Source organism: Drosophila kikkawai, chromosome 3R, assembly GCF_030179895.1.
Source record: "Drosophila kikkawai strain 14028-0561.14 chromosome 3R, DkikHiC1v2, whole genome shotgun sequence".
Classification (NCBI taxonomy): domain Eukaryota; kingdom Metazoa; phylum Arthropoda; class Insecta; order Diptera; family Drosophilidae; genus Drosophila; species Drosophila kikkawai.
This window is the reverse complement of record NC_091731.1, coordinates 27,038,691-27,058,654: the sequence shown is the minus strand read 5'-3', so window position 1 is coordinate 27,058,654 and position 19,964 is coordinate 27,038,691. Positions and strand designations below refer to the sequence as shown.

At 41.6% G+C, this 19,964-nt stretch overlaps 7 protein-coding genes across 8 annotated transcripts in view; 5 read left to right on the top strand and 2 right to left on the bottom strand.

The window, feature by feature from the left end:
• The first annotated feature begins 767 nt into the window (after nucleotides 1-767).
• Nucleotides 768-2,913, top strand: CAHbeta (carbonic anhydrase beta). Its single transcript, XM_017176344.3, has 4 exons — nucleotides 768-1,046; nucleotides 1,941-2,025; nucleotides 2,097-2,284; nucleotides 2,344-2,913. The coding sequence occupies exons 1-4, from the start codon at nucleotides 954-956 to the stop codon at nucleotides 2,743-2,745; spliced, it is 768 nt and encodes a 255-aa protein (XP_017031833.1). The 5' UTR covers nucleotides 768-953; the 3' UTR covers nucleotides 2,746-2,913.
• Nucleotides 2,852-4,494, bottom strand: RagA-B (Ras-related GTP binding A/B). The gene is made up of 4 exons (XM_017176343.3): nucleotides 4,353-4,494; nucleotides 4,191-4,290; nucleotides 3,749-4,133; nucleotides 2,852-3,693 (listed from the first exon to the last, which is right to left on the bottom strand). The coding sequence occupies exons 1-4, from the start codon at nucleotides 4,362-4,364 to the stop codon at nucleotides 3,255-3,257; spliced, it is 936 nt and encodes a 311-aa protein (XP_017031832.1). The 5' UTR covers nucleotides 4,365-4,494; the 3' UTR covers nucleotides 2,852-3,254.
• Nucleotides 4,495-4,513: 19 nt separating this feature from the next.
• On the top strand, nucleotides 4,514-4,969 carry LOC108081248 (transmembrane protein 141). Its single transcript, XM_017176332.3, has 2 exons — nucleotides 4,514-4,711; nucleotides 4,773-4,969. The coding sequence occupies exons 1-2, from the start codon at nucleotides 4,597-4,599 to the stop codon at nucleotides 4,967-4,969; spliced, it is 312 nt and encodes a 103-aa protein (XP_017031821.1). The 5' UTR covers nucleotides 4,514-4,596.
• A 33-nt stretch (nucleotides 4,970-5,002) lies between these two features.
• Nucleotides 5,003-6,967, top strand: LOC108081247 (putative GTP-binding protein 6). The gene is made up of 4 exons (XM_017176331.3): nucleotides 5,003-5,241; nucleotides 5,300-5,753; nucleotides 5,810-6,250; nucleotides 6,312-6,967. Exons 1-4 carry the CDS (start codon nucleotides 5,003-5,005, stop codon nucleotides 6,768-6,770), a joined length of 1,593 nt encoding a protein of 530 aa, XP_017031820.1. The 3' UTR covers nucleotides 6,771-6,967.
• A 1,576-nt stretch (nucleotides 6,968-8,543) lies between these two features.
• Gnpat (dihydroxyacetone phosphate acyltransferase) lies at nucleotides 8,544-13,526 on the bottom strand. Of its 2 annotated transcripts, XM_070287407.1 has the most exons (5): nucleotides 13,314-13,526; nucleotides 10,943-11,537; nucleotides 9,107-10,389; nucleotides 8,702-9,044; nucleotides 8,544-8,579 (listed from the first exon to the last, which is right to left on the bottom strand). In XM_070287407.1, the coding sequence occupies exons 2-4, from the start codon at nucleotides 11,520-11,522 to the stop codon at nucleotides 8,712-8,714; spliced, it is 2,196 nt and encodes a 731-aa protein (XP_070143508.1). In that variant the 5' UTR covers nucleotides 11,523-11,537; nucleotides 13,314-13,526; the 3' UTR covers nucleotides 8,544-8,579; nucleotides 8,702-8,711. The 2 variants fall into 2 exon arrangements, with proteins under 2 accessions (XP_070143508.1, XP_041633552.1); XM_041777618.2 differs by having other exon boundaries at nucleotides 8,544-9,044.
• Nucleotides 13,527-13,952: 426 nt separating this feature from the next.
• On the top strand, nucleotides 13,953-15,823 carry LOC108081265 (fatty-acid amide hydrolase 2). The gene has a single exon (XM_017176361.3). It carries the CDS (start codon nucleotides 14,126-14,128, stop codon nucleotides 15,695-15,697), a length of 1,572 nt encoding a protein of 523 aa, XP_017031850.1. The 5' UTR covers nucleotides 13,953-14,125; the 3' UTR covers nucleotides 15,698-15,823.
• Nucleotides 15,824-16,224: 401 nt separating this feature from the next.
• Nucleotides 16,225-19,964, top strand: part of msi (RNA-binding protein musashi) — a 122,591-nt gene continuing 118,851 nt past the window's right edge. The window contains exon 1 of the mRNA XM_017176019.3: nucleotides 16,225-16,403. The gene's annotated coding sequence lies outside the window, so the exon portion shown is untranslated. The remainder of the gene's footprint in view (nucleotides 16,404-19,964) is intronic.

The following is a 19,964-nucleotide window of genomic DNA, read 5'->3' as shown; positions in this document are numbered from 1 at the left end:
GTCGTCGTCTTCCCACTGATAAGCCACTGTCTGGCGAGACGAGCAACTTGAGTTTTTCTTTTTATTTGAGGGTCTGGAACCTGCCAGATGTCAGCTCAGAGAAATTGCTATTAAGTAATTGATTTCCGCTCCCCATAATAATATTTACAGAGCAAACATTACAATGCAAAGGAGTGTTCATAGTTGAGTGGAAGGGAAAATGTTCATGGTATAAAAAACTTTTATATAGTTCTCTTTATATTATGCTTTTTAAATCTAGCTTTTACATTTCTATTTTACAATTATATTTTTTTTTATAAATGTTTTATAGCTTAAAATCTTCTTAAGCTGCTATTAAGTGAGAAATTCTTTAAGATATTTCTGTATTTCCCAGTTTAGTCCTTAGTGGTAGAAAAAACGTGTATAAAAAAGTCATACAGTTTTATGCAAGTTTAAAATTAATAGATTTTAAGTTTTAGTGTTTATTTATAATTTAATAAAATAAATAGTTTTCGTAAAATTCATTCATAATCCAGATATTGCTCCTAAAATATAACTTTATCATTATTGTATGAATAAGCTGTAATTAGCTCTGATGTTTATTTATAAATGACGCAAAATTAGCGTTAAAAAAAACAGCCCCATATTGCTCCACTCGCTCTTTAACGTTCTCTTAACCCCAAACCCTTGGGCTCCCCAAAGAGAGGACGGTGGAGCAACTCGGTATTTCTCGGAGAGACAACCACAGCTGCTCGCTAAATTCGTCGCGTGTTTTGGAAGCAACAATATTCCGATTCAAATGCTCCACAACCCTCGTCCGAGGAGCCCCACCGCATTTTTCGTTGGACGCGAACGCCACATTACTTGTCCGCAAATCAAGGAAAATCAATTCTAACATAGTGCCAAAGTGCGTGCAATAAAAGTGTCAAATTAAGATAACCAAAAGCTAAAAAAATCGCCAAAAACATTGAAATATGGAGCGTATTTTGAGGGGGATAATGCGATACAGAAATACAACGCGCGAGCAAATGGTGAAAGAGTTCCAGAAAGTCCGCGATAATCCAGAGGTGAGCAATCAATAGGTTTTATAGGTCAAGATCTAAGGCAAGCTGTCTGGAATTTGTTGTACATAAATAGACAAAAAAGCATTAGAATTTCGCCTTGTGGGGAGCTATTATTGCATGTGTTTTAATTTTATTATCACATTTTTTTCCAACTTGTCAGTCCGAGAGCTTGGCGCTCTTCCACTTCGCTCTCGCTGTTTGTCGCTCTTTATCTTTCTCTCTAAGTGGCTTTATTTTTGGTAAACAAACAACAAAGGTAAACCGGTTGTCAAACAATCCCCCCACTGCCACCCCCTCGACTTTGCTTAATATTAAATTTTATTTTTATATACTTAAGTGATTGCTTTTCGGTGCTCTTGGACTTCGTGCATTGCACTTTCGCTAATTATTAAATTAATTCGGTTCTAATTGGAAATATGTGAATGGGTTTTTAGCACACCGATACAAAAAACTACTCTAGGTAATAAATCAAAATAATAAACAATTTAGTGGATGTGTAAAAACCGTAAAATGAAAGGAAAACAGTTTATTTAAGGACAGCAAATTGATAATTTTTATGAGAATATATTTGGAAAATTAATGTTTAAAAATATCAATCTATCTCTGATTTTCTGATAGTTTTAACTTGCTCAAACTAGAAGTCTTGAAACTATAACGCCACTTGTCCATTATTTAAGTGGAGAAGGTGGCCACAAGTGACGCATGACTTGTCCATCCATCAATACTTTCAATATTTTTCAATTTCCCGCCTCAAACAGCCTTGAACCGAACCCACTGACACTTTGGCCGCTGGCCAAGTATGTCATAACTTGTGTGTTGGCTATCTGCAGAATATTTTTATGTACACACTAGCCAGTATCTATGTACCGCTAACTCTTGATACGCTTTATCTTTCAGCCGAAGGCCGTGTTCTTCACCTGCATGGACAGTAGAATGATTCCCACCCGGTACACGGACACCCATGTGGGTGACATGTTTGTGGGTAGGTGTATATCGTTTTACTGGTAATCAATATGGCTTTAACATTCCCAACGATTCCCATGATACAATAAGTGCGAAATGCGGGCAACTTGATTCCCCATGCCCAGCACTTCCAGGATGAGTACTTTAGCTGCGAGCCGGCTGCCTTGGAGCTGGGATGCGTGGTCAATGATATCCGGCACATAATCGTTTGCGGGCACAGCGACTGCAAGGCCATGAATCTGCTGTACCAGCTGCGGGATCCAGATTTTGCCTCCAAGGTTGGTTTATTAGGAACCCAGGTTATGGAATATATAATCACTTACCCTTTAATCACCAGCTGAACCGTCGCCTGTCGCCCTTGCGATCCTGGCTGTGCACCCATGCCAACACCAGTTTGGACAAGTTCCAAGAGTGGCGCGACGCCGGCATGAAGGATCCCTTGCTCTTCTCCTCGGAGACGCCGCTGCGTCGCTTTGTGGCCTACATCGATGAGGAGCAAAAGTTCGCCGTCGAGGATAAGCTTTCGCAGATCAACACTCTGCAGCAGATGTCCAATATTGCCTCCTATGGCTTCCTTAAGCCCCGACTGGAGTCCCATGACCTCCACATACACGCCCTGTGGTTCGATATTTACACGGGTGACATCTATTACTTTAGTCGCGGCGCCAAGCGATTCATGGCCGTGGATGAGGACAGCGTGGATCGATTGTCCGAGGAGGTCAGGAGATTCTACTCGTAGGCACAATGTCCGCGGATCAACTAACTGGATTATCTGTGATATGTGGGCCTTATCTACCGTTTACGGCATTTACAAATGACCAATTGTTAGGATTGTTTTGTGTATTTATAAGTGTGTAATTGTTTTTTGTATATAAACTTAAGGCCTACGAAGGTTTCAACTTACAAATCTACGAAAAATCAACGAAGGAGATGGCTATCCATCGCCCACTTGCTAAAAGACCATCTCATAACTCTAACAAGAAGATCTTAAGGATGGGAAATCAGACATGTTGCTATAACGAATTTTATACAAAATATGGAGCTGGATATTGCGAGTCTTGTAGCAAGTGAGCGATTTATACATATATACGTATTTATCATATTTATCATTACGGGAAGCGGTAAGACTTTGGGGGCGCACCACCATGGGGCGCTTCGATGTGTGTGCACAACAACAGACCGAGTTTCATGTCTTTTGAACGGAAAACGGCATTGGTTAAATATACGGAAAACAACGAGCTACTCAGTTCAGTGGTACTTGTGGCCGTGGTGGCTCATGGCACTGTTGTTCGGATTCTCTAGCTCCTCAAAGTACTTTCGCGCATTCCGTATATTCACCAGGGTGGCTTCCGAAGGCAAGGTGGGATCCGACATCACCACCATCACATAGGTGTTGCTGGTAAAGGTATCGATGAAGGCGGCAAAGGCATTATTACGCACCTCCATTGACTGGAACTTGGCGCCCAGCTTGGAGCAGCTCAGCTTGAACTGCTTGATGATGTTGGACACCTTCTCGAAGCGGTGCGAGTCGCGATTCTTCTTGCTCTGGCAATGGGAAATCACCAGGAAGGTGGCCTTTTCGAACAGCAGCACCTCGTCGGCCTCGATAACGTTGGCAAAGTGCGTTACCGAGTTCTCCAGGACAGCCACATTCGGTATGAGCATGGTGACAATGGAAGACCAGGCTCTGTAAATCAGTTAGAGGTTAAATAAAAGTCATTTCCAGGCTATGGAGCACCTACTTGTACAGTGTTTCATCCCAAATGCTGGTGCGGAAACAGGTGACATTGCCGGGCTTCGACAACCGTATGAGATCGTCCTCGCGCACCTTGAACTCGCTCTCGCGATGCTCCTCCGGCACCAGATCCATTTTGTGCACCAAGCAGAAGATCTTGGCCTCCGGCGAGTTCTGCAGCAGGGCCTCCAGGCAGCTCTGGTAGTAGTGGACATCGCGCTCCATCTCCCGGCTCTCCACATCGAACACATAGATGAGCACTTCGACATGACGGAAAATGTTCTCGCGCTGCTGGGCAAAGTACTGTTTCATGAAACCCTCTTGACCGCCACAGTCCCAGAGGTTCAACACCAGGTTGCCCAGGAACTTGACATGCGAGTGCTCCACATCGACTGCGGGCGGGAATCGGAATAGGTTTTGGATCCTGATTATATAGTCATTCTACTCACTTGTTGCTCCAAGGCGTGTCGTATCACGGGCAATATAGTTGGCAAAGATAATGGAACGCATGCTGGTCTTCCCCGACCCGCTCTTCCCCATCAGCAACACCTGGGGGAAAGGCAAATGTGTTGCAAACACGGCTCGGGAGGAGTTTTATTGAATTAAGTTACCTTCTTCTTCATTGTGCTGCTCCCCGTTTAGTAATTCAACAATAAAAACAATAAAAACAAATAGTAGGCTGGGCTAAAATTCGATAACTTTGCAATCGGTGTGACCGTCGATTAATTTGTATTTGTGGTGTGACCATTGGTGTACAACTTTAAAAACCCCAAATACTTTTTTCACACTTTTAATATTTTTGTTATGATTAATTCTTGCGAAATAAACTAATTGCCGCATAAATACACGTTTATTATGAACGATATCAAGCGTTTGAAGGACCAGCAGCGCGAGAAGCACCCCGGATTCGATGGTTACATCGACTGCATGACCCGCTCCCTCTTCACCGGCCTCGCCGCATTCTGTTTGGGTACGTTTTGCTGTCTTTTGTTATTTAAAGAAATTGCATAATAAATTACACAAAATTGCAGGCTTTTCCGGCACCTACTTTGCCCAGAAGATCATACAATCCCGCATTCGCTATCCGGCCAAGTACAATATCCTGGTTTCCTCCCTAGTAGCCACCGGTGTTTCCTATCAAGCCACTTCGACCCGAACGAGATCCTGCCAGGCGGCGTGGATGGCCTTTGAGGACAAGCATTCCGTGCTCAACGAGAAGACCTTTTAGCTTTAGAAAAGTTCTAGTTAATTAGGTTTAGTGATGTCGAGTCTCCGGGCATGGATGCGTCTGGCAAGGAGTCTTCCTCTTCCGCGAACGATGGCAGCAATGCCATGCCGCTTTAAGTACACGCAACACCAAGGGGTTAAGGGTATTCGTAACCGGAAGAGCTTCTATGAGGCACAGATGCAGGCGGGACAGGGAGACGAGGAGGAAGGTGACATGGAGCAGAAGGAACAGGGCTCGCCGGAGCTGACAGACATGCGATTTTTAGATGATCGGTAAGTAAAAGTAAAGCAAGTAAGGGAAATTTGTTATCTTATTGATTTCCCATTCCAGCGCCTACGACGAAGTGGCTGGTGGAGCTATGAGAATCACGCGAGACACAGCCAGCTCCCAGCAAGTGCTCATCCTGCAGCCCTACGTGAAATGGGCAGCCAAACGGCAAAATAGCCCCAACAGCGATGTCCGACCAGAGGATCAGCTGGCCGAAGCCTCCGCCTTGGTTCATTCCCTACCCAATTGGCAGGTGGCCAAGGCTCTCAAGGTACCCCTAGAGAGTCTCGAGAAAAAGACCCTATTCGGCAGCGGAAAGCTGATGGAACTAAAGGCTCTTGTGGCCGATTTGCGACAGGAGCGACATCTAACCTGCCTGTTTGTTAGCAAGGGAACGTTGTCCTTTGCCCAGAAGCGCTTTCTCGAGGCGGAGTTCCGGTTGCCAGTTATGGATCGGTATTCGGTGGTCATTCAAATCCTTAGGTTGCATGCCACCAGTGCAGAGGCAAGGCTTCAGGTAAGAATATTAGGTTTACCTAATTACTTAATCACTTTATTTATAATATATTTCAGGTAGCAATGGCCGAACTTCCCTATATCTGGGCCCAGGCCAAGGATGCCAGTGTTACCCAGACGCGACGGCAGGGATATGCCTTAACCGATTTGCAAAAGGAAATTCTGCGGACCCGTGAGCGAAAGCTGCGCGCCGAACTGGATCGTGTGCGCCGCCAAAGACAATTGCTACGCCAGAAACGCAAGCAGCAGAATTATCCCATTGTGGCGGTGGTGGGATACACCAATGCCGGGAAGACTTCGCTGATAAAGGCTCTAACAGTGGAGGATGCACTGCAGCCCAGAAATCAACTTTTCGCCACTCTAGATGTTACAGCCCATGCGGGCTGTTTGCCCTGCAACCTGGAGGTCATCTACATGGACACCGTAGGCTTTATGTCTGACCTGCCCACTGGATTGTTCGAGTGCTTTGTGGCCACCCTGGAGGATGCTATGCTGGCGGTAAGTTAAATAGGTATTGGATTTTTTAGTAGCTATTCAAAACATCATTCTCTTCCAATAGGACGTAATTGTCCACGTTCAGGACTTGTCGCATCCGTGCCACGCCGCCCAGCGAAGTCATGTGGAAGCCACACTGCGTTCCCTGGCTTTCAATGTGGCTGGCGGAGACTCTACGGCCAGCCAATTGCCTCCGATTATCGATGTGTACAACAAATGTGATTTGGTATCCTCCATACCCGAAGCTGCTTCAGATGCAGCTGCTGTCCACCGTATATCAGCCCGATCTCAGACGGGACTTGAACACCTGCTGGAGGACATTGAACAGCAGATATTGACATCCACCGGGCGAAGAAAGCTGCAGATGCGAGTGCCCAACGGTGGGCCTGAAATGGCCTGGCTTTATAAGAACGCCGCCGTGGTGGAGACCATAGCTGATGAGGAGAATCCAGAGCGTCTGATGATGCACGTGGTGATAAGCCAACGCACCCTGGACCAGTTCAAGCGAGAGTTCCTTCGGTGATCTAATTAGTTTGTTAATGCTTAGGTTTCTGACTAATTTCTTTATTATTGCTCTTGTTCTTTTTCTGGTTTAGTTACTAGCGAGTGTAGTTAGGAATGGTTGTTATTGTTTTCTCTCTTTGATTCTTATATAAATATAAAATTTGCTACCACAAAAATAAAAACGAAAAAGTTGTCTAAAAATATATTTAAACAGAACATTTTTGTATTGCACTTAGCGCTGGCCTTTTTTGTGCTGTGAAAATCGGGTGATCTGATCCCGGAATCAACCATTATTATAAATATCTAAGGGCAAGTCTTGTGGCTCGCCTCGAAACTATACGAATGTACATATATATATTTGTGTGGTGCTGACTCTGTGTGTATTGGCACAATTGAATATCTAAAATAAAAAGCAGCGCCCTTGAACATAAACAACTTAATTATAAAATAAAATGAAGTATAAACTTAACACCGATTTTAAATAAACAAATTCTTAAACCAAAAACAGCTTAAAAGTTAAGTTTAAAAATGAATAATTAAAAATTACAATAAACTAAAATAATTTAAAGAAAATATAATCGTTAAAAGATTTTATAAAATTCAGATTTCTTCAAAATCTTTTCAGCTTTTTCTGTTACAAAATTTTGGAAAATAAAGTTTACAATTTCCCATATTTTTAAGAATATTGTTAATTTCATTATTTTAATTTAATTATATTTTAACCAAATCTTATAAATTGTCATATTTGTTTGTCACTTTAGATGGGTAACATTTCCTTGGCTAAAAATATATAGAATATATATATTTCGATGGGATCTACCAGTTTTTTCTATACAAAAATTTGTTGATCAAAATTTGGTTTTTGAAAGTGCGTTTTTTTTCTCTTTTGTGAATTTCATTTGATTTTCATGGCGTTACCGAACATAAAATATCAGTTTCTGAGGCTTCAGCCCTAGCTCTCTAACGAACAAACACATTATATAGGATGACGATTTTTATTGGCATTAGGGCATAATTTAACTCTGAGCAATATTAAGCAGTTTTATTTAAGAGTATACGAAAAGTGCAGTTCCTAATAATCAAATATTTAAAATTACATAATATTTTTAAAATACATATTTCAATCTAAAAATGCATATGGAATGCCAATGAAATATCAGAGGTTTTTAAATTGATTGTAAAATTGTTTAAAAGTATGAAAAAAAAACTGTTAAAAGTTTTGCCTGCAAGTATATTTTATATTAAGTATTTTCCTTTTTTTAAGAATTTAATTGTAATTAACAAATTTTTTTTTTAGGAATTTAATTTTAATTAAAAACATTTTTTTAAGAATTTAATTTTTATTAAAAACAAATTTTTTTTAAGAATTTAATTTTAATTAAAAAAAATTTTTTTTAAGAATTTAATTTTTATTAAAAACAAAATTTTTTTAATAATATAATTTTAATTAAAAAAATTTGTTTAAGAATTTAAGTTGGTAATGTAAATGTCTGTAAAGACAAAAAATCTAAATATAGATTTTAAATAAATTGAAACTGGATCAACAAGTTACTTAATGAATATTTAAATTATTTATAAATTTAAATTTCAATCTCTTACAAAAAAAATTACTTAAAATGGCTCAAAGTCTACCCAATGCTTTGAATTTGGACTTTGGTTATGCCATAAAATTCGACCCACCCTTATACCAGACACCCCTTACTTAAGCCTATGTGAAGGAATGGGATGATTCGATGAGCCAGCGGAGGAGCTGCTTGAGCGGAGCCACAACCACAATAAAGAACAGAATGCAGATGATGCGACAATTCTTGAGCAGGCCGACAACAAACTGAATGAATTGTATGGAGTATGAAAACCAAATTGTACTACACTGTTTAGGATACAGCTCGGAGTCCAGACTGCGATCAGTGTCCGATCCCCTAGCCGCATCCTCCTCCGTCGGCCTCTTACCATTTGCCAGTTATAATTTGGCTATGTGGAACTGGGCCTGCTGGTTGGCCGCCGTTGAGTATTGGGCGAATGGCATTAACTGGCAATACTCGAGCAGCTGTCGCTCCAGCTCCTCAAGGCACTTTCCAGGGGTTCCGGGGATCTTCAGCTGTCCAGAGTCCCGGCTTTTAAGCAGATAACCCCTTTGTATCAGAGCATAGATGGCAATATTAAGGTTATCTAGCGCCAGGCAATACGGATGAACGTGGAAGGCAGTTCCGCCGGGCTGCTGGAGCAGCTGTTCCACATGCTTCTGGACGCGAACGAGGAGATCTTTGTTGCTGAATTCCAAATCCAAAGGAATCTACAAAAGTATTATTATAAAATATGATAAAAACTAGTCATAAATTGAAATATATTACTCACTTTTCTTAGGGTGACCACCAACTGGTAGTAGAGGCACAGGAATGGTGCCAGGGCGGCCAATATGACATGCGAACACTCGTTGTCCTGCACCCTGATCCTTCCACTCTTCGCCACCTCCACGACCCGTTCGTCGAGGAGCAGCTGTAGATGCGTCTCAAACTCGGCAGCCTCTCGATTCGATTCAATGATGAACTCATGCTGAAACAAGGCATCCATGTTGGTCACATGCGCATGAAGTGCACTCAACGTAGAATCGTATGAGATGTTCGAGAAATCCAGACTCTTCTCCTGACTCCTCTGCTCCTTGAGAGCCGCCAGGAGCAGATAGGCCGGCCTGGCCAGCCAGAACATGCAGGGATTCACGTAGAGCTGAAGGGCCAGCATGGGAACTGCCACCGCCATGGTTTGTGGACAGAGCGCATGAGCCTTTAGACGCTTCACATCGATCCTGTCCGCCAATTGCTTGGCGGCCATCGGTGTGAATTGTAATCGAGCGCTGACAAAATGAAGGATATTCGCGTGTATCTCCACAGCATCAATAATATCGGCCTTAATGCTTCCCGGCCTGGTGCTGACATGTGCTCCCAGCTGCTCAAAGATGCGCTTAAGATGTAGGACACCCCGGGATAGCTCATCAATGTTGACACTTTTTTGGGCATACAATTGACTAGCGTAGTACAGACTCAGCAGATTGAACGTAGTGATCACAATGCGTCGCTGCTGCTGATAGATAATCTCATTGGCCAGCTGCTTCACCAGCTCCACCTCCTGGCGGTTGAGCTTTTGCAGATGCCCGCCCACACCGGCACGCTGCATCCGCTGGGAGCTGTCGTGTCCAAAGAACTCCTTTACGGATATTGGCTCACCAAAGTCCAAAAACATCTTGCCAAATCTCTCATCGATGATCTTAAGGGCCTTGAAGAAGCCCTTCGTGGACTCCTTGGGCTTTGGCACTCCCAGCAGCTCATAGACAAACAGTTGCTCCTCAAGCACTCGCTCGTAAGCCACACTAACTGGCACAATCATCACATCCGGGACTTCGCCGGTAAAATATGGCAGTAATGCCATTGACAAAAGTCCAATCTTTGGCACGAGAGCTTTAAAATTTCGAGACCGTGTGCCCTCGATGAAGAACTCTACGCCAATGTGATAATTGGCCACTAAAGCGTACATGTATTCCCGGAAAATATCCCAGTAAAGTTCGTCGTTGGAGAAGCTGCGACGCATAAAGAAGGCTCCAGTTTTCCTTAGCATGGTGCCCATGCCGAACATGGAATGGAAATCTGTAGGGGATAACATTTGTAATTCAAAGATTAAGCTTTTTTTTTATAATTTTTTCGGTGACTTTATCAACGATTTCGAATTAATTTGAGAAATCAAATTAGTTTTGTGACACATTTCCTCGGAAGTGTGAAATCCATGAACCGAAAAATATTGCTAATTATACTAATTTCATTTCAAACATTCCTAACAAATTTAGGGGGTAATTATCGTTCGGGTAAAAAAGTTAATTAGGCATTGACAATGCGATAAATAACACGCTAACTAATTAAAATTTAAGCACATTTGTAGGCAATACACTTCAATTTTCATATACAAATGTTTATGGCAAACAAATTAGTGCTTACACTTAAAAAAAGAGGCAGCTACACGGCCAATACAGTAGAAAAAATATAATCATAAAACTTCTACAGAAAATAATCACTAAAAAGAAACACAGGAACGACCACAATCATAAATAAATAACCTCTAATCTAATGGCAGAAGGTGGCCTTTGATCTTCTTTCTATAATCATGTTTTCTTTTTAAATTTCAAAGGATTTCTTTAATACATACCCATTCCGGCGGCTATACCGGGTATCTCTATGTCGTAGTAATAACAGATGTACGACATTAGGATAAAGTCCATGTAGCTGCGATGGCTGGGAAGGTAGAGCACCGGACACTTGCCCATATCCTTGCGCACATTCAACATGCTGGCCGAATTCACGTAGAATCCATCGCAGATCCTCTTGCCAATGGCTGTGATGGCGATCCCGCACCACCGAATAATAGCCATATTTCGCTCCAGGCCAATCTCCTCGATGATCGCCTTGGCCTGGCGCTCCAACTGCTTAACCGGCTGACCCGATTCCTTAGCATAATGCTCTAGTATGGATCGCAGTTTTTCACTCTTTAGCACGTGCTGCTTGAGCTTCAGGGGATTAAGGTACTTCTCGAACTCGTAAGCCACCTGGGGATTGAACTCTCTGGTCATGGACGCCTCATTACCCGGCGCTATGATGTTCTTGAAGTTCAGCATATAATCAGCGCCGCTGGGTACATTTTTCTCCTCCTGATCACTGGGTTCACAGCCTGGTCCTCCACCTCCGCCGCCTCCTCCTCCACCGGTTACCGTGACTGGATTCCGCTCCATCTCGTTGAGCTACACCTGGGGAAATGTGAAAAGCAACGTGCGTGGGGCTGTTGAAAATCTTTGGAGGTAACTAAAAATAAAACAGCAACGTCGAGTGCGGTGCCATTTGACGAATCAACTGACAAGCAACCGGCACCACTTAACAGACATGACACACAGACACACAGTGTCATATACCCGCACACACTGGCACACGTTGTTTGCTGAGATATCGCTTGCACTGGGAAAAATATTTACACAGAAATTATCCAACAAAAAAACAACAACACAAAGTCGTTGCCTTCAGATAAATAAATAAGCAAAGGCGGCTTTGGTTTAACGTGTTTCTCATTATTGGAAACTGTTTTTCTTTAAAATACATTTTAATTTAATATTTAATGTAATTATTAATTTTAAAAATATTCTTTTTTGGTCTTAGCCTAAGAACTTTTAAAAGGTTTTTTGACATAAGGCACAAAGTCACACAAAAAGGTTAATTATAAGGCCTGCTTGCCACACGAAATACATTTAGTTTTTTATGATCTACGTTTAGTTAAACTAAATGATATTGCTCTCCTGAATATTTCTTCTAGTGCAAACGAAGATAGTAAATCTACCCGAAGCAGTTTAGGTAATCAACGACCAGTGGCAGCAAGCTACGAGCACTTGGCGGCATTGCGTGTTAAAGGTGAGCACATTGTACTATATACTACTTTATACATTGACTTTAAATTGAAAAACCTCGCATAACTTAAGCCGAGTCTGAAGGCTTGTACAAAGCTCATAGTAGCTGGGGCCGCTCCCCCAAAAATTGCAGCCATTACACCTGAAGCGCTATTTACAAGTGCTTAAAATTGCTCATGCTCATGAAGATGATAGAAAAATGTGTTTTAATACACAAGGAAATTTTTATATTATTTTATTTGAATATTTGAATATTGTGAATAAATTTTTGATAAAAGATCAATGTTTTTCTCCCTTTACGATTAGTTTCTATACTAAACCAATTTCTTTTAATTACATTTAAGATAATTTCTTCCTGTGTATACCATGACCTAGACCTATCTCAAAGATCAGCTCAAGGAGACCAGTTCGTGACACGACACGAGCACATATCTGGTGAACCACAACGGCCAAAAGCCTCGTCGTCACTCATCAGGTGAGGCGCAAGCACACCTGGGACAGGTAAAAGAAAGGCAAAGTAAATAAACATCGGCAAAGCTACCATAGAACCAAACACACCCTCTCACGCACACACACACCAGCTGAAGATAAAGCCGTAGAAAACACCTGATAGCCGCCGATTAGAAGCGGTTAAACTAAACCACGCATGGCAACGGGGAGGGAAATTAAAAATTAATACGAAAATGCAATTTTAGACGACAGTTGCACTGGCTCCCACAAAAAAATTCACACTTAATTCCTGGTAGCAATTCACACATTTGGTCTGGCCATTTAGCCGGCAATTTGCGACGGGGCTTAAAGTTTAAACATATTCATTTTGTTGACAACGCCAGCGAAATAACACATACTATTAACTGGGTAAATGCACTTTTCGACAAAAACTTTCTATTTATACACCTCACTCAGGTCATGCTGACTAATTGGTTACGTATGTCACACACTATGGGAATAATCTATATTTTTTTTCGGCTCAGATAAGACGTTCCTATTACCGAAGCCAATTAAAAAATGAATCACTTTACAGATAGTGCAGCACATGCGATTAGTAATGGGTGGGTTTTAATGGGGGTAGTTGAACTTTGCTTAGAATTACAGGGTATTCGCTAGTTGTTTTACCGGTCAACGCACTGGGGTAAAATTCAATAAGAGCTGCTCTGGCAGGAATTATGAAGTAAACGTTTCTCGCACTGCTCGAGGCCGCCGCTTTTAATGCATTTACTTCACCGCACGAGGCCGACGCTTTGCTTCACAATGTGCAATTTATTTTTGATCTGCTTGACCGAGTTTTAACGTTTTAGCAGCAGCGGCGGCGCGGTTGTTTTGTTTTGTTGACGAAAAAGCAGCTGCGGGTCGATATTAGGGTTGTGGATATCGATACTTTTCAAAGAATGATAATTATATCGATATTTTTTGTTTGCTCAAATATCGATATTGAGATAATTTTTTGTTGATATTTCGCAAAATATTTTTAATATTTCTAAATAAAAATGAAATTTAAAATAAATTTTACCAATATTAATTTTTCACTGCAATCGTTAAATTTTTGTTTTAACATTAAACATAATCACGAATTTAAAGAATAATAAATAAAACTAAAATTAAAATAATACAAGTCATTAATTATTCTTAGATTCAAAGCTCATAAATAATTGTTTAGCAATTCTAATTTACAAATATAATTATTGTTAACTACTCTATCGTATAAAATAATAAAAAAATCATTAATTTTCCTAAGTTTCTATCCCATCCACTTGGGTACCACTGTACTTTCCGCCTTGAAACTGGTTTGGAAAGCTTTCATCGCTCAGCTTTCGCTCTTATCGGGGTGGCAACGTCTTGGTTATATCGCAACTCAGTGGTCGTTGGTCGTCGTCTGGTTTTGTCTCGAATTTGCATTGCGCAAAGTGCAAAACTCAGCGGAAAAATCGAGCAACATCATCATGTCGTTTTGGAGCCACGTACTGGATGCCCTGCTGGCACTGGTCCACATCCTTAGTGACCGACTGCTGGAGTTCACCCTGGGATGGTATTTGGGTCCGTTCAAGCGGGTTCCGGGTCCGCCCAGCCTGGAGCAGCAGGTGTTGCTCAGCAAGAGCGCCGTGGAGTTGGCGCAGCTTATAAGGGAACGCAAGACCCGCAGTTACGACATAGTCAAAGCCTATTGTGAGCGTATCGAAAGCGTCAACAGAGATCTCAACGCCGTGGTCGATGGACCCTTTCCGGAAGCCTTGGATCAGGCACGCGAAATCGACCGGAAGTTGTCCAAAAAGGAGTACAGCGACGAGGACTTCCGGCGCCAGCCATTCCTTGGAGTGCCCTTCAGCACCAAAGATAGTACGGCGGTGGCTGGAAAGCTCCATACGTTGGGTCTTCTATCCCGGAAATCGGAACGATCTGCTACAGATGCCGAGTGCGTGCGGCTGATGAAAGAAAGCGGCGCCATTATCATCGCTACCAGTAATGTCCCCGAGGTGAACAAGTGGATCGAGACCAGGAATATGCTGATTGGTGGCACCAATAATCCCTATGATCTCCGAAGGTCTGTGGGCGGCTCTTCCGGCGGAGAAGCTGCTCTCATTGCCGCCTGTTGCACAGGCTTTGGCCTGGGAACCGACATCGGCGGCTCCATTAGAATTCCCGCCTTCAATTGCGGAGTCTTTGGGCATAAACCCACTGCCGGAGCCGTCAATATGGCCGGATGTACATTCCGGACGGGCAAGGAGAAGGAAACGATGGTGTGTGCCGGACCCATGAGCCGTTTTGGCCGGGATTTACTGCCCATGATGCAGGTTCTCGTAGAACCATCGTTGAAATCGAAGCTGAAGCTGGATGAGCAGGTGGATCTGAAGCGTCTCCGCTACTTCTATGTGGCCTCCAATGGCATGGCGCAGTGCAATCCTGTCAACAGAGAAACGGAGAGAGTTATGTACAAGGTCCGCAAGCATTTCGAGAGTGTCACCGGAAAGGAAGTGCGACATGCAAACATACCCAATACCAAGCTGACCGGCAAGATGTGGCGCTACTGGATGACCCAGGAGCCGGCCAACTTTAATCTGTTGCTGGGAAACGGTGCCGAGCTCAATCCGTTTGTGGAGCTGTTCAAGAAAATCCTGGGACAAAGCGACTACAGCATGGCTGCTATCTACGGGCTGATTGACAGTGTTCTGCCTAAGGAATCGGAGCGATTGATGCGGGAGGCCACCACCAAATGCAAAAGGGTACTGGAGGAGCTGCTTGGTGACGATGGCGTCCTGTTTTACCATAGCTCACCGAGGACAGCACCCTTCCACTTCTACCCGCTGGTCAAGTTCAACGATTTCGCGTACTTCAGCCTCTTCAATGTGCTCCGTTTGCCGGCCACTCAGGTGCCCATGGGTCTGGACTCGAAGGGAGTGCCTCTCGGCATTCAGGTGGTGGCCAATGCGAATAACGATCGGTTGTGCCTGGCTGTGGCCGAGGAACTGGAGCGAACTTTTGGCGGCTGGGTGCCTCCATTTCCACTGAAACACTAGAGACTAATGACAAATGATCAAATTATTGTTAAACTTTTGTAATTTAGGTGTTGGTAACCTCTGGAGACTGTCGCTTGTGGCCTTGTTACAGGGAACTAATAAAATGTTGTACTCTTTTATACTAAATTCTACAGATTTTAATTGTTTTTTGCGTTTTTTTGCAACTTGAAAATGTACAAAAACAGACATCAGCTGTTGCTATAGATGATCTGGCAACCCTTCGACGCTGTATAAGGATGCCAGACTTGATGGTCAGACTTTTAAACTTTGGCGCAAAGTCATATATTTGACGTTTCATAAAAATCGTTTTTTTAACTGTCTAAGATATTTTAAAGGATGTATAACAATATTTTCAATTTCATTAAATTAATTTAACAGGTCCAGATTATTTAATTCTCTTTATATTTTGTCGAAAAGCTGGTATTTTGTAGTAATTACTCGCATACCAAAAATGGCGATCACTACCACCGATAGTTTTGTTTGACGTCAAGTTTTTATCGAAATGCAGATCATCGTTTGTGGCAAGAAGAAGAAAATTTGTTGTGCGTCCTTTAATTGTAAGAAAATGAACGAAAATTGTGTTGTATCTGCTTAAAAAAGTGATGAATAGTGCAATATAGTAGTTTATAGTGAATCAGAAGCTTACGGATATCGGGCATACCTGTGATAGTTGGTGGCAATCGTGCAAAGATCAAAAAATAAGCAGGTACTTTCTGCGTCTAATGGCCAATTGGGATTTGCTTTAACGTGTGCGTTTTCTCTATTTCCCTAGGTATTTATTAGAAATGTGAAATCTTCTTAAGTCTTCCCTTAGCTACTGCCATGTAGCAGGACCTTTGAACTCTGTTGCCCGGGCGGCGGTGATAAATGGATCTGGTGTCAGGAAACACTTAACCCACAAACTTCCAGGAGCCTGGGAATTTAGTTGGGGGTTCGAAGATGTTGTCACGCTGTCAACAATTAATTTGTCCGCACACACACATTCGAACACACACGGGGGCACTCACTTCACACATTGACAAGGGGAGTGGAGAAGTCCCTTTTCTTGGGGATTGCACGGAGTAGGATGTGCAATTTGCGTGTCCACGCCAGTGCCCGTACCCTTCACATCTCTTCGTTCATGCTTAACAACCACCTTTTGTTATTGGTTCCGGTAAGGGGTATTATAATTTTGACCAAAAGTTTGTACCGCAAACTGGTCTATTGATATCTTTCGTAAAATACAACAAAAATGTATCAAATTCATAAAAAATATTGGTATTAGTCTTATAAAATACTAATTAGGTAATTATTTTCCCCGTTTCCTTATATGAAAGTATCCTTTAGTTAAAAAGTTTTTAAAGCTTTAGGAGTAACATTTGATTTTATTTGCATCAACAGTCGAGTAGATCTAGAGTAGATCCTTGTTTCAGTGCCACTTAATTCACTTTATATTTAATTTCAAGCAACCTCAATTGAGCCGAAAAGTTAATTAGCCCGATTAGGTATTACTTGTTTCGATACCAGTGGCATCTATCCTTGCCCATAAATTTGGTGCAACACGGAGGTGGCTTTTCACCCCGCCTCGTCTGGCTTGGCATTTGTCTAATTCGAAGCTCCTCCGCCCCGTCTGGATTCATCTCTTCGCCCGGCTCTGTTCCGCTGACCAAGCGGCAAATATGCCTTAATATTCGGAATGGACCGGCAAAAGTCAAGTGTGGGCGCGTGTGCAATTGTCCAAGTATTCCGACTTTCCTCCCATTGCCTGCTTTTGTTGTTTGTCGCTTCTGTTTATGTCTCCTGCCTTGTTTCGTTTGGTTTCGCTTAGGCTGTGTGTTTCTGTTTTTGAAATATTAACGACGCCCTTTTGCTGTTTTTTTGTGTTGGGCCCCCCCTTTTGCCCCTCATCGTCTCAGTTCATAACTTTGCATTCAAGTGTTTTTGCCTGCATTTAATGTATTTGCTGGGATTATCTTTCCACAATGGATACCACACCCTGCCACGCCACAATATCGTATGTAAATATGGGCATATGCGTGTGGGGAGCTCTATGAGACTTTGTAGGTCTGCTGAAGATGGAGGGGCTATAAAATCGAGGCTATATTTATTCCGAAAATCTGGCGATAACTACAAAATTATACCTGAAATGTTATTTGTTTTAGTGAAACTGAAAATTACTACTTTAAATTTCTGTTTTTATGGAAAGAGCTTGGCAAATAACATCTCTACCAAAGAATCTGCGCTCTAAACTTTCACATTCCTTTACAAAATTCAATGTTATCCTTTTTGGGACTCAAATGTGAAATTATGAACATGAAAGGGGAGAAAATCGTGGCAGATATTCAGTATCCGCGCTCATCCTCGTCAGGCCTTTGACAAATCCGCAAATCCAGCCACTAAACAGCAATTTTTTATGGACTCCGCCGGCCGGCCATCCCAACCAAAGCACATTTGCCTATGCAAACAAACAAAAAAAGTAGTTGGACTTTGTTCTTTTTTTTTCACTGATTATTTGCTGTAGGAAAAACGTCTACATTGTTGGAATTCCTTTTGCAAAAATTGCCACGTGACACAAAGGCGTCTGGAGCACACACAGAGAGAGCGCCTTTTATTGGCCTGACTCCGCCAAATGTGGTTGGGTCGGGTGGGTGGTGGTTCCTGGGGCTCATAGGACTCATAGGGCTCGTGGTGCGCTGCTGGCCCAAACACAATAGGCCCGAAAATGACGTTGCAACAATTAATGTGAACAGTTTTGCAGTCGTCCTCGACGCTGTCGTCGTTGTTTGGACGTGATTTATAACGTGCATAAAATTTGCGGTCCCTGGCAAGCACCTACCCGCCCGAAATGCCACAATGTCAGCCCCCAAAAATTTGTCAAGGGGCATTTTCGGATGGAGCTGCGTTTTCCAAAAGATCTAGTTCAGTTCGTGATTGATTAAGGGGGTCTTCTCATTGGGCAACTTTTTTTTTTCGATTTTTTTTTTTTGTATATTTTTAGAGCTTGGGATGGTATGTATATGTCCCCAAAAGGATTTTTAGAAATTCGAAATACTTTAGAAGATACAGCCTTTTTTGTGAAGCAAGTTCTTCGCAAAATGAGCTTTTTTCAAACTTCAAACGCGTTTATCTCGAAACCACGTTTTTCGAACTGGCGGCCATGATATCTCCAGTTCAACTGAACCGATTTTCATGAAACAAAGTGAAGTCGACGCAGAATTGTCACCATTCTCGGGTGACGGAACAGATTTTTTTTAAAATTTTTTTTTCTATTTTTTTTTTTACACTAAACTACAAAAAAAAAGCCCGAAATCGAAATTTTTTTTTTGAATGGCCGCCATTTTGTTTAAAAAAATTAAAAAAAAAATCTGTTACGTCACCCGAAAATGACATCAATTCTGATTATAACCCCGTTTTTATTTTTCATTTCGGACGCTCTGGAGACCCTGAATCGTGGCCGCCAGGACGACACCTTTTTTTTCGACCACCAAGTTTGAAGTCTCATTACTCTTTGAACAACCCTCGTATCGAGGCAAGAACAACTTTTTTAGTTACTTTGAACATTTTTGAATACAATAAATAAAAAAAGTTTTCAATTATTCTTTGCGTTTTCAAATAAGAATTTTTTTAAAAAGGGTCCAAAAAACGGCTTTTGAATGAGAAGACCCCCTTAACTAAATGAAAGTGAAGTTTATTTTGAAGTAAAGCGGTTTAGTGAAAGAAATATTGTTTGAACAAAATTATTCAATTATTCAATCATTATAAAAGTTTATAATCTATTTTCCCTTTTCAAAAAATCTTCATTTAAAATATCGTAGCTTTGTATCTTAATTTATTAGTTGTCTTATTTAAAATTCATAATATTTACAATTGAATCCTTAAGGATTTTTCCATATATCATATTTATAACAAGAAAGGAAGCTAACTTCGGCACGCCGAAGTTTGTATACCCTTGCAGATTGGTTTCGATGTTTCATTACATTTTACCCATACTTATTATGTTTACAGTTTGACAGTTACAGTTTTACATTCCCAGTTTTACATTTTCTCTACATCTACCGATCGGTTTATATGGCAGCTATATGATATAGTTGTCCGATTTTTATGAAATTTATACCATAATTCTAGAATAATAAAAAAAGATTATATCTCAGAGTAGATAAACATACGTTGAAAAACAACGAAACTATAATTTTTTTTCCTATTTATTTCTCGACCGTTCCTATGGCAGCTATATCATATAGTCGTCCGATTTTGATAAAATTTTTACCAAAATTCTGAAATAATATAG